The sequence below is a fragment of the Apus apus genome, chromosome 8 (genome assembly GCF_020740795.1).
Source record: "Apus apus isolate bApuApu2 chromosome 8, bApuApu2.pri.cur, whole genome shotgun sequence".
NCBI classification, from domain to species: domain Eukaryota; kingdom Metazoa; phylum Chordata; class Aves; order Apodiformes; family Apodidae; genus Apus; species Apus apus.
Genome location: NC_067289.1, coordinates 1,264,515 through 1,277,873, shown reverse-complemented (window position 1 = coordinate 1,277,873; position 13,359 = coordinate 1,264,515). Strand labels below are relative to the sequence as shown.

Below are 13,359 nucleotides of genomic sequence, written 5' to 3'. Positions count from 1 at the left end.
AGAGATGATTGATAGGTACTTTGTAGAACATGTTGGCCAGAAAGGTAAGGGAGGAGAAGGCTTTTTGTAAAACCCATCTCTCTTTTGAGAGCTGTAAATTTTAGTTCTCATGCTCATCTTTAGCAGGACTTTTTATGGAAGGATCAGCAGCCCTCCCATAGCAGGGCTGGGAGGAAGGGAGGGTACGTTTCACTGGTAGGAAGACTGTTGGTAACAGTAGGTCACATCAGAGCTGTTCTGTGTCTGGAAAACTCCCCAAGGAGAAGAGTTCCTCTCGTGCTCTTCTGGTGACCTTTTGCAGGCTGTACTACCCTCAGTTAAATTCATCCTCCTGCTGACCAGCCTAATGCTCCTAAGCTGCAGTTTAAGGCTGTTGCCCCCTTAAAGCTCTGTACCACTGCAGAGTTTGGCTCCACCATCTCTGCAGCTGTGCTTCAAGCTGCTGTAGCCTGTGCTGGCTTCCCTTTGCCTGTCTGAACAGCCCAGCCCCACTGTCCCCTGTCACAGGCTCCCACCCTCACCTCTCTGCTTTGCCTTCTGTGCACCTCTCACCCGTGGTTCCCCATCCGTTTTGAAGTGAAGGCCCAAAGCTGGTCACAGTAATCCAGGTGCAGCCTCACTGGCATCAAGCAGAGGAGACAATAACTTCCCCTGTCCCCTGGCCCTGCTGCTAGTGCAGTCTGTTCAATAATTTCCCTCATTTGTAATCAGCCAATGCTGCAGGCTCGTGCTGAGCCTGGTGCACACCATCTCCCCTACATCATGTTCAGCAGGGCTGTTGCTCAGTCAGTGGATTCCCAACCCACACCCATGCTTGGGGTTGCTGTGCACAGGTGGAGAACTTGGCAGCTTTTCTCATGGAAGTAGTTGAGCAGTTTGTCCAGGTGTCTCACACCTGGGTTCTGCTGTTTGCTGTGCCAGCCTTCCCCTAGGTAAGTGTCATCTGCACATCAGGACAGATGAGAATTGTAGTGGGGGTTCTGTGAGCAGTGGGGGGTTGTGCCCACTGTTGTCCTTCTGACTGAATTAATTTTGGTTGTTTTCTCGATGGAGTTTTCAGGGAGGCATTTGGAGTGTGGGCTGAAGTATATCAGTGGCAGGAAGGGCATGTGGAAGATCTGTAAGCACACTTGTCAGTGGAGGCATGTGAGGTCTCTGCTTTCAAACCTCAACTGGATAAGGCCGTGAGGAACTTGATCTAGCCTTAAAGTTAGCCCTGTGTCCCTTCCCACCTGAATCCTTTTGTGATTCTGTGTTGCTTAGGTAGTTTTCATTTGTGTTTTGCTGCAATTGGACTTCGTTTCTGCTGGTGAGTTTACAAATTAGAGTAGAAAAGATTCTCTCCAGAAAATGAACCTTTGCTGTTCTCACTCCCCTTTGAGATAGGTAAAAAAAAAAAGAGGCAGCAGAAAGATACAATGATGGGAAAGGGCTTCAGGGAAGGGAAGGAAGAGAAAGTCTTGGGCAAAAGGTACAAATCCGCTCTGAAACTCTGAGAACTGATGATCTCTGAGGATGGCTTGTGTCCAGTTACCATCAGACTTCAGTAAGACAGGAACTGTAAAAAATGGAAGGAGACATTAAGTCAGCACTGTGGACTGCAAGAAGCCCAGGCTGAGTCACTGTACCCTAGAACAGAGGATTACAGAATCCCACTTGGAAAAAACTAAGAAACTGGTAAATTTATTATCTAGGCTCCTGTTGGAAGTTGGAGCCAGGAGGAAGGAGTTAGAAAGCATTTGAGCAGTTGATGTGATACTGCTTCCTTCCATGGAGTTTTCTGCTGGGACTGGCAAGTTCCTGAGAGACCAGCCTGGATGGCAGAGGTTTAGTCTCTGTGCTTTGTTTGTGTAGCTACAATGAGGCTGTAGTTCTGTCTGGTCTATTTATAATGCAGATGTCACCATTTCAGTCTGTCCATAAATAAATTGTATAGCTGGCAAAAGGTGATACAGTGGATAGACACTAATGTTACGCCACGCTAGAGAGCAGCATTTAAAAATGGACTTTAATCTTGCCTTCCTCTTTAGGGGAATAATAAAAAAAATTATTAGCTATTGGTAACAAAGCTAAAAGATTTACTGTAGTGTTTTCCTTCCTTAGTTGTCCTTTCTGAGAATGCATGTCCCTGTTGGAGAAAAGTGTTCCACTAAGCAGAGAGCATGTAAGGTTAACTTTTTGCTATAAGAAACTGTTTTTTTTCCTAAGGAATTCCTGCAGTATTTCCACTCATATAACTTAATTACAACTACTGTGAAAAAAAATTAACTCCCTCCATAGGGGTTAACATCTGGTTATGCCCATCCCAGACTTAGGGGATTGTTCTAGGCAACAGGGTCCTCAAGAGCCAGTTGCTGCTTGTTGTTTCCTCTTTGTGTTGTTGTAGGCAGCTCATTTCTTACATGAGAAGGAAGAAAACAAAGTTAAAAAAAAAAATTCTATTCCTGAAGTAGAATCTTCTGAAGAGAAGGCATCCAGGAGCAGTGCTTCTACCTTGTCTGCCTTGGACTGAGCAGGAGTTAGTGATTCAGTCTTCCTGGGAAGGTCAGCCGCAAACCTACAGCTGAACTGCCTCCCTGCTTTGGAGATGAGCAGCAGTCCCTGTATTTGTCCTGTAGGTGTCTGACCTTCTGGCTTGTGTTGTGGATCAGGAAATTCATCTAGATTCTGCAGTCCTGACTTGGGGCTTATGGGAGCTGGTACCAAGCCTTGCTGACTTTGGTGGTACCTGGAGGAAAATGAGTTGCTCTGCTTTTCAGAAGGTGAAGGTCAGAGCAAAGTGGATTATCAGCTCGAGTTTTGTGCCATATCAGGATGTCTATTGTATGAGGAAGAGGAGGAAAACAGCACTGTGCTGTGGTGTTTGGGGCTGCCTGTTTGCCTTCCACGAAAAAAAAAACAATCCAATTTTGTTGTTCTCATGTAACAATATAGGTCCTTATATATTGTTAAAGTGAAGAGTCATTGCCCTCTGAGAGAACAGGTTTTTTGTTTGCTTCCGTTTGGTTTGTGGGCCTTTTTGTTAAATTTGGGTAATTTTTTTGTAGTTCCTCACAATCCTGGCAGGTAGGAGTGCATGTGTGCATTGAGGAGGTTAATGAGCAATAAACCTGTTTCTGAGAAGTGGATCTTCAAGACAAACTGATGTAAAGTCCTATTATAGAAGTCAAGTGGCTGGAGTTGGCACCTCATTGTCTGTTCCAGCTTTGCATTGTTTGTATGAATATGGTGCTGTGAGAGACCAGCAGGGATTTCCACTCTGCTGGAATCCAGAAAGTGAAAACTGCTGAGCAGGGCTCCCTGGGGGGTGCCTGGGCAGCCACTGGCCAGGCTGGGAGTTGGGTCCTGAAGGCAGAACTGGTGAGTGAGTTCTGCAGGTCAGTTCACTATCTTGACTTGCACACCAAGGTCCAGTTCATTAACCCACTACTTCCCAATTATATGGAAGCTTCTTCAGGAGGCCTGGCTTGGGAAGCTCTTTCTTCACCCCTCTGGCTTAGCCTCCTTTGCCAAAGTGGACAGCCATGAGAGGGGGGTGGATCTTCATCTACCTCTAACATGTAGCAGTGGCTGTTCTGGAGCCACATATTCCCTTCCCAGACACATTCAGCCTTTCTGGGTTTTGCTTTTGTTACCCTACTGAGTGAAGGACAAAAGGAAGCCAGGAGGAGGATTGTCTTCTATCAACCTAGTGAGATGCTGCTCCCAAAGCAAGTGACCACCTTCTCCCCACCTTAACCCCTGCCACCATTTCAGGTCCCCTACATGTGTTATCATACTGTGGGACAGAGTAACCAGAGCTGATGCTTACCCAGCCCCACAGGACTCTTCAGCCCCAGTAGCACGTTGAGCCTCAGGCCTGGCCCACTTTGAGCTCCAGCGTCACTCATGATCAGGCACAAAGATGTGCAGTGTGTGAGAGAGTAGGAAAAGTTGAGGAAGAACAGATGACAGTGATCAGGCTTGTTCTCCAACTGTTGAGAGCTATCTCAAGGACCATACACACCCTGAATACTGGCATTAGTAGACTCAGAAATCCCAGATCTTCAGTGTTTCCTGTGTTGCAAGATGCAGGAGAGGAGGATTTAAAGAAACCCAGGCTCCAGTTAATGTGTTCTGTGCAGAGCACTTACAGTACCAAAGTATTCTTCTGCTGGCATGTGTGTTCAAGGGCACGTTTTCCTGACCCTGCAATGGGGCAGCATTTGGGAGAAGGAAGAGGTCCTCCCCATTTAAAGGAAGAACAGTAAAGCAGATGAGTGAAGAGGAGGAAAATCCATCTTTACTTTTACAGGTCTCTGAAGAATGAGTTATAAAGTATTCTAAACTGCAGAAAAAACAGGGCTTAAGGAAACTTTTACAGTTCTCATATCTTCAGCTTCCTGAAAGCAAACCCATGGCAAGCTGGGGCATTCAGTGTGTGTTAAGAAAAAAGCTCTGTATTTCTGTAAAATAATAAAGCAAAGAGTTTAGTCAGTTCATCATATACGTTCTTCTGTATTTAGTGAACTCAGAGTTGGCTATGTTATCCTGAACTCATTGTGTTTTGAAATAGAATAAACAAACTGAAAGTTACAGCTGTATTTACTTGACTGTTGCCTTATTAGCTTCTTATCACATATGCTGTCATATTAATAACTCTTGCATTCAAACCATTGTGCAACAGGCAAGCCTGTCTCCTTTTCCCAAGACACCGTGTATTCATGGGCGAGCAGGGAATTTGTCATCCCTCAGCATTCCAGCATCTGAATTCTGCTGCTTACACTGTAACTACTTTCCAAAGTAAAAAAATATTCCCTCCCATGTCTGAAAAATTACCTATTTTAGCATCTCATTATGTACTTCAATACAAATGCTGCCTTTTTGGAGAAGAGAAGGCTCTCAGGAGACCTTATTGTGGCCTTCCAGTATCTTAAGGGGCCCTACAGGAAAGCTGGTGAGGGACTTTTTAGGATGTCAGGTAGTGGTAGGACTAGGGGAATGGATCAAAACTAGAGGTGGGAAGATTCAGATAAGATGTTAGGAAGAAGTTCTTCAGTTGTGTTGAGACACTGGTTGCTCAGAGAGGTGGTGGAAGCCCCATCCCTGGAAGTTTTCAAGTTGGATGGGGCTTGGAGCAACCTGGTATGGTGGGAGGTGTCCCTGCCCATGCAGGCAGGTTGGAACTGGATGATCTTTGAGGTCCCTTCCAACCCTAACAATTCTAGGATTCTTTTATGCAAAGTATCGGTGCGTATATAGAAGTAGAAGATCACAGAGTTCTATCAGAAGGGTGATCTGGTGGGAATCACCATGTCAGCCATGTGTTTATTGCAGACAGGAGAGGCGTGATGGGATGGTAGAGCTGATGAAAAATGAGGTGGTGGGTGTAGGAGAAAAGCCATTCAAACTGGCATGGAGAAGGCCTCATTTCAGTTGGCAGGTATCTCCTCATTTTTCAACAACTGATGTAGGTGCTGATTCAGTGAAACCCTCTGGATGCTTTGACTGCAAAGGGGCTCTTGCAGCTGGAGTTGTGAACTGACCCTTTGTGTGTTGCACTAACCCTGTGTCCTGTGGGGACCCACTGACAGACTGTTCTGGCTGCTCCCTATTCCTAGTGTAAAAATGGCTTAGCCAGTACTTAGTACCTCAAACAAAACCAGGTCTTAGGCTGCTTGAGTTGAGCATAGAACAAAAGGCTTCCCTGAAATTTAGGAGGAGAGTCTTGCAAATCTTTTGTAAATGTATCTGTGAAGTGATACCTTGGCAAAACTAATTGTGTTCCCAAGAACTGCAAAATGTTGATGTTAGGAATACAAGTCTGCTCCTACATGAGGCAAGATGTTTGTGTGGGTGGGTGTTCTAGTTCTAAGGGAAAATACTAACAATCAGATTTTGATACTTTGCTATTTATGGGGCAGAATGACAACATAGTGACCAGCATGAGAAAAAATAGCATTGTCCTTGTTCTGTGGTATTGCTGAATTGCAGAGTGTGTTCTCCATTCAAAAGTATATCATAATGCACAGCTGCATACATAAAATGCACAGAAACTACACAAAAGCAGGAAGTGACTTACACTAAATTTGCACTGTCCAATATTGCATTTTTACCGTGTGCTGTAATTTAATTATTGGTATTTTTACATTTCTCCCAAATCACTGGGAGCACAAACTACTTTCTCTTCCTGGGCATGCCAGGCTGTTAAAAATTATTTGTTATTCATTATATTTTCAGGTTCAAAGTAAACAAGAGAAGAAACCTGGAAGTTCATCCCCAGTCCCTTTGAACTCTGCAGTCAGCCCTTGCACTCTTCTGCCTGTGAATAAAGCCACCAGCAGTACCCCTTTGTCTATAAACATTCCACGTTTCTACTTCCCTAAAGGACTTCCAAATGTCTGTGCGAATCATGAGGAGGTCGTTGCCAGGATTGAAGAAGCCTTTTCAGAGTTTGAAGAGGAGAAAGCAAACATCTGTGAAATGGGGAAAATTGCAAAGGTAAGAGCTATTCACTGGGCTTTGCATTTTTTGGAGAGAAAGACCGAAACTAAGAAAGTATCTCACAGCTGTTCTAATTTTCAGTGAAAAAGACCCAATATCCTTTTGCTCTGAATGTTTGCGTTATATTAAGAAAACAGTAAACAAAGATGAGCTCAGTTTGCTGTTTGTCACATCTGATGTGAAGCTCTTTGATTTGTGAAATGGTTCTTTCAGCTTTCTTACCAAGTACAGTTTACAGTTTTGCTTTTCTATTCCCCCACAGTTATGCTCAGAAGATAGGAGAGATTGAAAGGGTTGTCAGGCATTGGAATAGATTGCCCAGGGCAGTGGTGGAGTTACCATCTCTGGAGGCCTTTAAACAGCATGTGGACCTGGTGCTTAGGGACAGGGTTTAGTGGTGAGCTTACAGTGTTAGTCCTAAGGCTGGACTGAATGATCTTGGAGGTCTCTTCCAGCCATGAACAATTCCATGATTCTGTGAGACTTAGTCTGCTTCTGTGGCTTCAGGTAGGGCCAGCTGCCTTCTTTGTGGTTATCTGTCCCACTAATTTGGACATGATCCACATCTACTGTTGCTTGAGAAAGCAGTTCCCAGCCTATGCCTCCTTGGATACAGAAGAGGGAAATGATTAGTCAACCCTCCCCCCCTGGGATGCTTACATTAATACCCATAGTGCAGGCGTCAGCGGACTTGGAGTTGTTACAGTCTGCTAATGAGTTTCTGGCTTCAGGGAGCAGCACACAGTTGTGTGGGAACATGGTGCAGTTGGGTGGCTCCATTTTCCTCTCCTTCAAGCAGAGGTTTTAGAGGTGCTGCTCTAAGAGGAGCAGTTGTCAGCTGCATCTCCTGCATTTGGTTTGCCCTGCTGCCTGTCTGCCACTGCAGACTGAGCAGTGATGTTCTGTCCAAGAGCAGCACTTGTTTTCCAAGAAGGAAGATTGCTCTGAAAGGAGAGACTAGGTTGGTTTTCTGTTTGTTTTTAGCAGAGTCTAATGGCAGTGTTTGTAAACTGTCTCTGAAAACATAAACAGAAAAACTTCATTGCTTGTCCAAAAAATCGTTTGATACGGATTTTATGACTGTGTGTGCCCTGTCATGTTCCAGCTGGAAAATGGAAGAGGATGCTGTAGAAGAGACCTTTGTCTTTCTTTCTGGTCTCTGTATCTGTCTCTATATAGATGTGCTCCATGCCATTCCGCTGTTGTAAGGCTTGCTTCTGTCCCATGGTACCAGGCTTGGGGCTCTGAAATAAATGTGGGAGAATCAGCTGCACAAAGGAAACGGCAGGAAGTAAATGTCATGCTTTCCTCAGAGCAGCTAAACACCTGAAGTACAGTCACTTGACACAGGGATGGCTAAATCCAAAAACAGTTCTTATGCTGATTTGAGTTCCCCAAGAAACGTGCAGCCCAGGGAAAAAGTTGAGAATGGGCTTTCAGGATATTCTTGCTTGATAGAAGAGGTGAAAGAGGCTTTGTGGGGAAAGCAGAAATGATGCATCAACTACTTCTTCAAAATATTCCTCCTTCCATTTGATGGGATATCAGCTGTGCCTGGCCTGAATCACCTGCTGAGGCCTGTGTTTTGCAGATGTGCTGATGCCTTGTCTGGAGTCATGAAGGTGGCTGGGAAGATCTTTGTGGTAAAGAGGAGGTTTCTTGAAGGTGTCAGCAGCTGAATGCTTGAAGCCATTTTCAAGCCTGCTTTTCTGAGGCATTAGAGAGCACGAAATGCTTGAGTGTTCACTGATGACCATTTGGATCAGCAGTTGTGTTCAGGGAGGTCCTTCTGCTGGAATTGGCCTCTTCCCATTTCTGCTTTAAGTTTTTGTTACCCTGCTGAGATCTAGCAGCATTGGAAAAACGGGCTGCTGAGGGTGGAAGGCATTACGTGGATGGGAATTAATTCATCTTCAGGCATTTGATCGTTAATTGTGTATAACTAGAATTGGAGTTCCCTTGCTGTCAATGAGAAGTCAGCCCATCTAGACAATGGGTTGTTCTTTTCTAAGGTAGGTCACAGAATCACAGAATGTCAGGGGTTGGAAGGGACCTCTGGAGATCATCAAGTCCAAGCCCCCTGGCACAGCAGGACCAAATCAGGTCAGTGAGGCAGCTGCTGTGGGTGCTCCTCTGGAAGAGGGGGTCCTGTCTCCACTTCACTTTGCAGGCAGTCTTGCTGAGCAGTTCAGTCAGAGCTTAAGACCCTGATAGTGTCTGATTCTTTTTGTAGCCTGACAGGACCTGTTTTTCAGTTACTTCCAAAGGCATAGAACAAAAATAAAGTTATTGGTGGATTCTGACCCTTGGCACACAGTAAATAGCTTTCTAACCAAGCTGTGTGCCATTACTGCTTTATTTCCTTTATGTAAAAGTCTGGGTGGTGAGTTCAGTGTGTAAACAAGGAGGCTCTTCTTGTGACTGCTTCTGTATTCCTCTTTGTCCTGGTGTTTCATTACAGGTGTGTGGTTGCCCTCTCTACTGGAAAGCACCAATGTTCAATGCATCAGGAGGAGAAAGGACAGGATGTGTGTCTGTACACTCATTTGTATCTATGTGGAGAAAGTGAGTATTGTAAATGCAAAATTCTCTTTTTGGAAAAAGAGAACAGCCTGCCACAGAAGTATCTTTTGTTGTTTCTTGTTTTGTTTTGTTCTTCCACCAGACTTCTCAATTCACTGTCCCTTCTTTAGAAGAAAAGAAATGGCTTAAAAATCTCCACCAGTTTAAGTTTTCTTCCCCAAAATTCCCTGAGCACTTGTTTCCATGCTGCCTCAACAAACTTTGAAGCAATTGTATAGATGATGAGACATTTTGGTCTGGTGGGCATATAAAATATATTAACACCCTCCCTAGAAATATGTCAGCCTTTCATGAGGTAGCTGATAGATGTCAGTGGATTTTGGATTTCTTTATCCAGGGCCTGGTTGCCACTACACTAACCTGCTAAGCAAGTGCCACTGGGGATGGGGAGAGGAGGCATGTGGTAGTGGTATAGGACAGGAAGAAGGATTGTAAAATAAAGAAGCATTGTACAGGTGGATACTCTTAAGAGCTGTAATTGTTGCTATTGCCTTCCTCAAGCATGCTGCGTAATAAACCTGTGGGGTTTGACAGTCACTTCCACACACCATGTCAAGGATTCTTGAAATTGAGAGCTCTGCATATATCGTGCCAGGGGTCAGAGGTGTGAGATGGAATAAACCTGCTCTCTTGCCTAATGGTTTTTCCTCCAGGATCTTTAGGCTTCAATCTACTTTGTGAAGCACCTGAACAATGTGTCCATCTCATACCTAGACAGACTTGTAATTTTTTTACTTAGTGGTTGCTCTTCAGATTCTTGAAGGAGCCTTTAATCCTGAGTTCCCAGAGTATTTCCTGTGATAATATTGTCAAAACAGCTTGTAGTTACCTTGGCAAACTGGCAAAAATATTAGGATCAACTGTGATCAGGAGGTTTTTCTTGACACAAACAATGTTTTTTTCCTTTATGTTCTTCCAGTTACTTCTAATTAATCCCTCATATATGATCCCACATATTTTCACTCCTCTGACTTAAACAGCCTTCAGATATTTGCAGACTGTGGTCATTCCCCTCTTCTGTACTCTCTTAACCACATCATTTCCGAGCCAAGTTTTTTATGCTTTTCTCAAGTTAATTGCTCCTTTAGAAAGATTTTTTTTTTTTTCCGCTGCCTCTTTCTGTCCAAAGGCTGTACTTTTTTTTCTGGAAACATGATAACCAAATAAATGTAGTGTTGCTGGTAAAGCTAGACTGAACACAGCCATAATTTTAACAGTTATCTTTAACTGCTGAACCCTGTTTTCAAGTGTCTTAGTAGGAGGCCTGACTTTTCAAAAGGCTGCATGCTCACTGATCTCATTTGGAGTCAATAAGAATTGCTGAAAATCAGATCTTTTAGCTAGTTGCTCAGACATGGCTTTTGGGTTCATCTTTCTGTGCCCCATTATTATTTAAAGCTAAACCATTAGCACTTCTTTTCTGCAGCTGGTTTAGAATGTATCTGTCAGTTGACAGCATTATGTGAATGTGCAGGTGACAGGATTGCTTGTCAACCACTGAATCTTCCTTTTATTTTTGTTTTAACTGGAAGATTTATTTGAAAAAAAAAACCCTTTTTTTTTTTTTTTTGGTCAAGTCTGCTTTTGGTACAGAGTGATGTGGCCAGGATTAGCAGCAAGGCAGTTACAGTGTGATCTCTGCAGGAAAGCTACAGGCATTTCAGTCCAGTTTCCATCTAAGTCAAACATTTTCAGGACGGGAGGGAGGTGAATCATCACTCACAGAAAATAACAGTGCATTTTGTATTTTCACTGTTATTAATGAATACAGAGTAATTTTTGGAGTAATTTATTGTTTCCTTTATGTTAGATGAACAACTTAGTGTTTGATAGATCCAAGTGTTCTCTTCTGTTACAAGCATTCAGTAGTGATTTGGTAAATGTCATGGAGTTTCCATTTTCATGAGTATTTCTGTTTGGAGTTTAGTAATTGTGATACTTTACCAGAGCTTGTTTTAGGAGAAGACAGAGACAAGCTCTGGTGTCACAGATGCAAACTGTCAAGCCAAGGAATGAGTTTACATGCTTGTCTAAATACTGATCCTACTATATTCCTCTCATCAAGCTGTTCTCCATGACTTCCCTGCACAGCAGCCTGCTGGGCCATCATTAACAAGGATTGCTCCTTTTTCCCTTCTGGAGAAGTTTTTCTGGTTGAAAATTTACTCACTGTAATTTGGCAACATCCTCAAATACTGGAATACAGTAAAGGATTAAATTGGAGAGCCTGTTTGTTATGGCCTCCCATATTGTCCTAGTGACTTCAGATGAGATCAGTCATCATGCAGCGTTTTGAAAAGTCAAGTTACTTGCTAAGATGCTGTGGAAGCAAGAACAGTCTCCAGTGAGAGGCCTGTGAGAAACCTTGTTTACCACAGCCATGTTAACATGAAAAAAAAGTTCCACTGCATGGAAGTACCTCGGTGTTGCTGAAGATACTGAAGAAAGTGGGTGCTGCTAGCCTGAGGTCAGCTTCGCATGCTTCACAGTGTGGGTGTGTTGTGTAACCTGTAACAAGGCCATTAGTAATCCACCTGCAGTTTGGCTTGTCCTGTGAGGTCCAGTTGGGGTAACACTTCATCTCTCTCGTAGAGTCCTTCGTAACTGCCATGATGATGCATCCAGGTTCACACACCTTCTAGCAAAGCCTGGCTGTGACTACCTAGAGCAGGAGGACTTCATCCCTCTCCTTCAGGTACCTGCACCAGCTCAGCAGTGGGTGGATGGGGAGAGCACCATGTTTCTTTTGTAACTTCTTTATTTTCATGTCTGTAACTGTTTACTATGGCCTTGTGGACCTTTGGTTCAAACAGCACCGGGGTGGGGTTTATTTTGGGGTGAAATAGAAATAAGCATTTTAAGTGGACTATTTTGCTTAAGTGTCAACCAGCTACATATCTTGCTACAGTTGCTGAGGATTGTAGAAGCTTTATTTGGTCTCTTGTCTCTTGTCAGGATTTGTATTTATCAGTGCTTGGTAACCAGGCTGAAATTTGCCCCATTTCTCTGGGTGGTCATTAGGAAAAATGGATGGTGCTGGTGACACTTGAGCACAACATCAAAGCTTATTAGAAAAGCTGTAAAAGTTGCTTGACAAGGCAATTACAATTTAATTTCTCTAGCAAGTCTACCAGTTCAAATATCACATGGAAATATTTGCACAAAATTTTGCAGTTCCAGTTGTTCTGTAAGTGCCTCTAAACCTGCTAGAACACCAGTCTCACTGCTGATTGGAGGTTTTTCCCCTTACATTCAGGTTAAATCTGAGCATCCTTATTTAATTTCTTTCTTTTCCTTTTATTCACATATGATATGTGAAGCAAAGCACCATTATGTCATTATTTGTGGCCATTGAGGTATGCTCTGGATAGGTTTAGCGTTTCTTTATGGTTTCTCTATAAACCACGTGCCTCTGATCATCTGTTGATATTTTTCAGAGCTTTTCCACATACCCCTCGATTTCTCACCCTGTGTTACCCTCTCTGCAACACCTCTGTGGAGAGCCTTCTGTTGGGGAAAGATTTTTGTGTCTGCCCTGGGTATTTCTGTGTCTCAAACAAAACTGGGACTCTGATGGGTCAACTTTCTCATGTTCCCCTTAACCTTTTCTCCACTGGGCATGCTGCCTTTCCTGATTGATAACAGCTCTGCTTTGTAGCTACTGGTGCAATCAAAGGCATGTACAGTCTTGTGTCAGTCACCCAGAGACTAGAAATATTGCACCATATTTCACCATCATATTAGAAATCAAGTTAGACTGGCCAAAATCTGGTCATGTCACACAGGCACTGTGTCTGCACTGTCCTTGGTATCACAAGGACATATTGTCATGGGATGCACAAAGCAGATCTTTGAAAACTACTTTGGGTTGTTTGTTTTTTTGTTTTAAAAGTAGAGGAGTCAGACATGTAGAAGCTACACAGACATTCATTCACACAGGATCTGAGCGGCTTGTCCAGGTTTTCAGTCATGCATCTCCTGGCAGATTTGGCATCATGAGCCAAATGCTGATCTTGAGGAAGAGGCATCTCCCCGGGTAGTTCAAGTAAAGTTTGGAAAAACATGGATCACACCTGCATGTATTCTGGGGTTCATGAGAGCTTTCATTGTTGTGGAGGACAAAAAAGGCAACTTTCTTAACCTTTCAAGGAATGCTTAGTTCTGACACATGGTTCTATTATCTTAAATAAATGGAGAAGAAAAAAAATCTTGGAGGGGAGATAGTTGCATGGTCAGCTAACTAATTTTTTGTCTCGTTCAATGAAAATGGGATTTCATCCACTCACTAACTCT

The 13,359-nt window shown here is 43.5% G+C and overlaps 1 protein-coding gene across 2 annotated transcripts in view; it reads left to right on the top strand.

Annotated features, from left to right (window-relative positions):
* The window catches only part of PPP2R3A (protein phosphatase 2 regulatory subunit B''alpha), a 57,099-nt gene that overhangs the window by 24,564 nt on the left and 19,176 nt on the right, over nucleotides 1-13,359 (top strand). For both annotated transcript variants that reach the window (XM_051625911.1, XM_051625912.1), the window contains 3 exons: nucleotides 6,220-6,480; nucleotides 8,945-9,048; nucleotides 11,659-11,761. In XM_051625911.1, coding sequence (XP_051481871.1) covers nucleotides 6,220-6,480; nucleotides 8,945-9,048; nucleotides 11,659-11,761 — 468 coding nt within the window. The remainder of the gene's footprint in view (nucleotides 1-6,219; nucleotides 6,481-8,944; nucleotides 9,049-11,658; nucleotides 11,762-13,359) is intronic.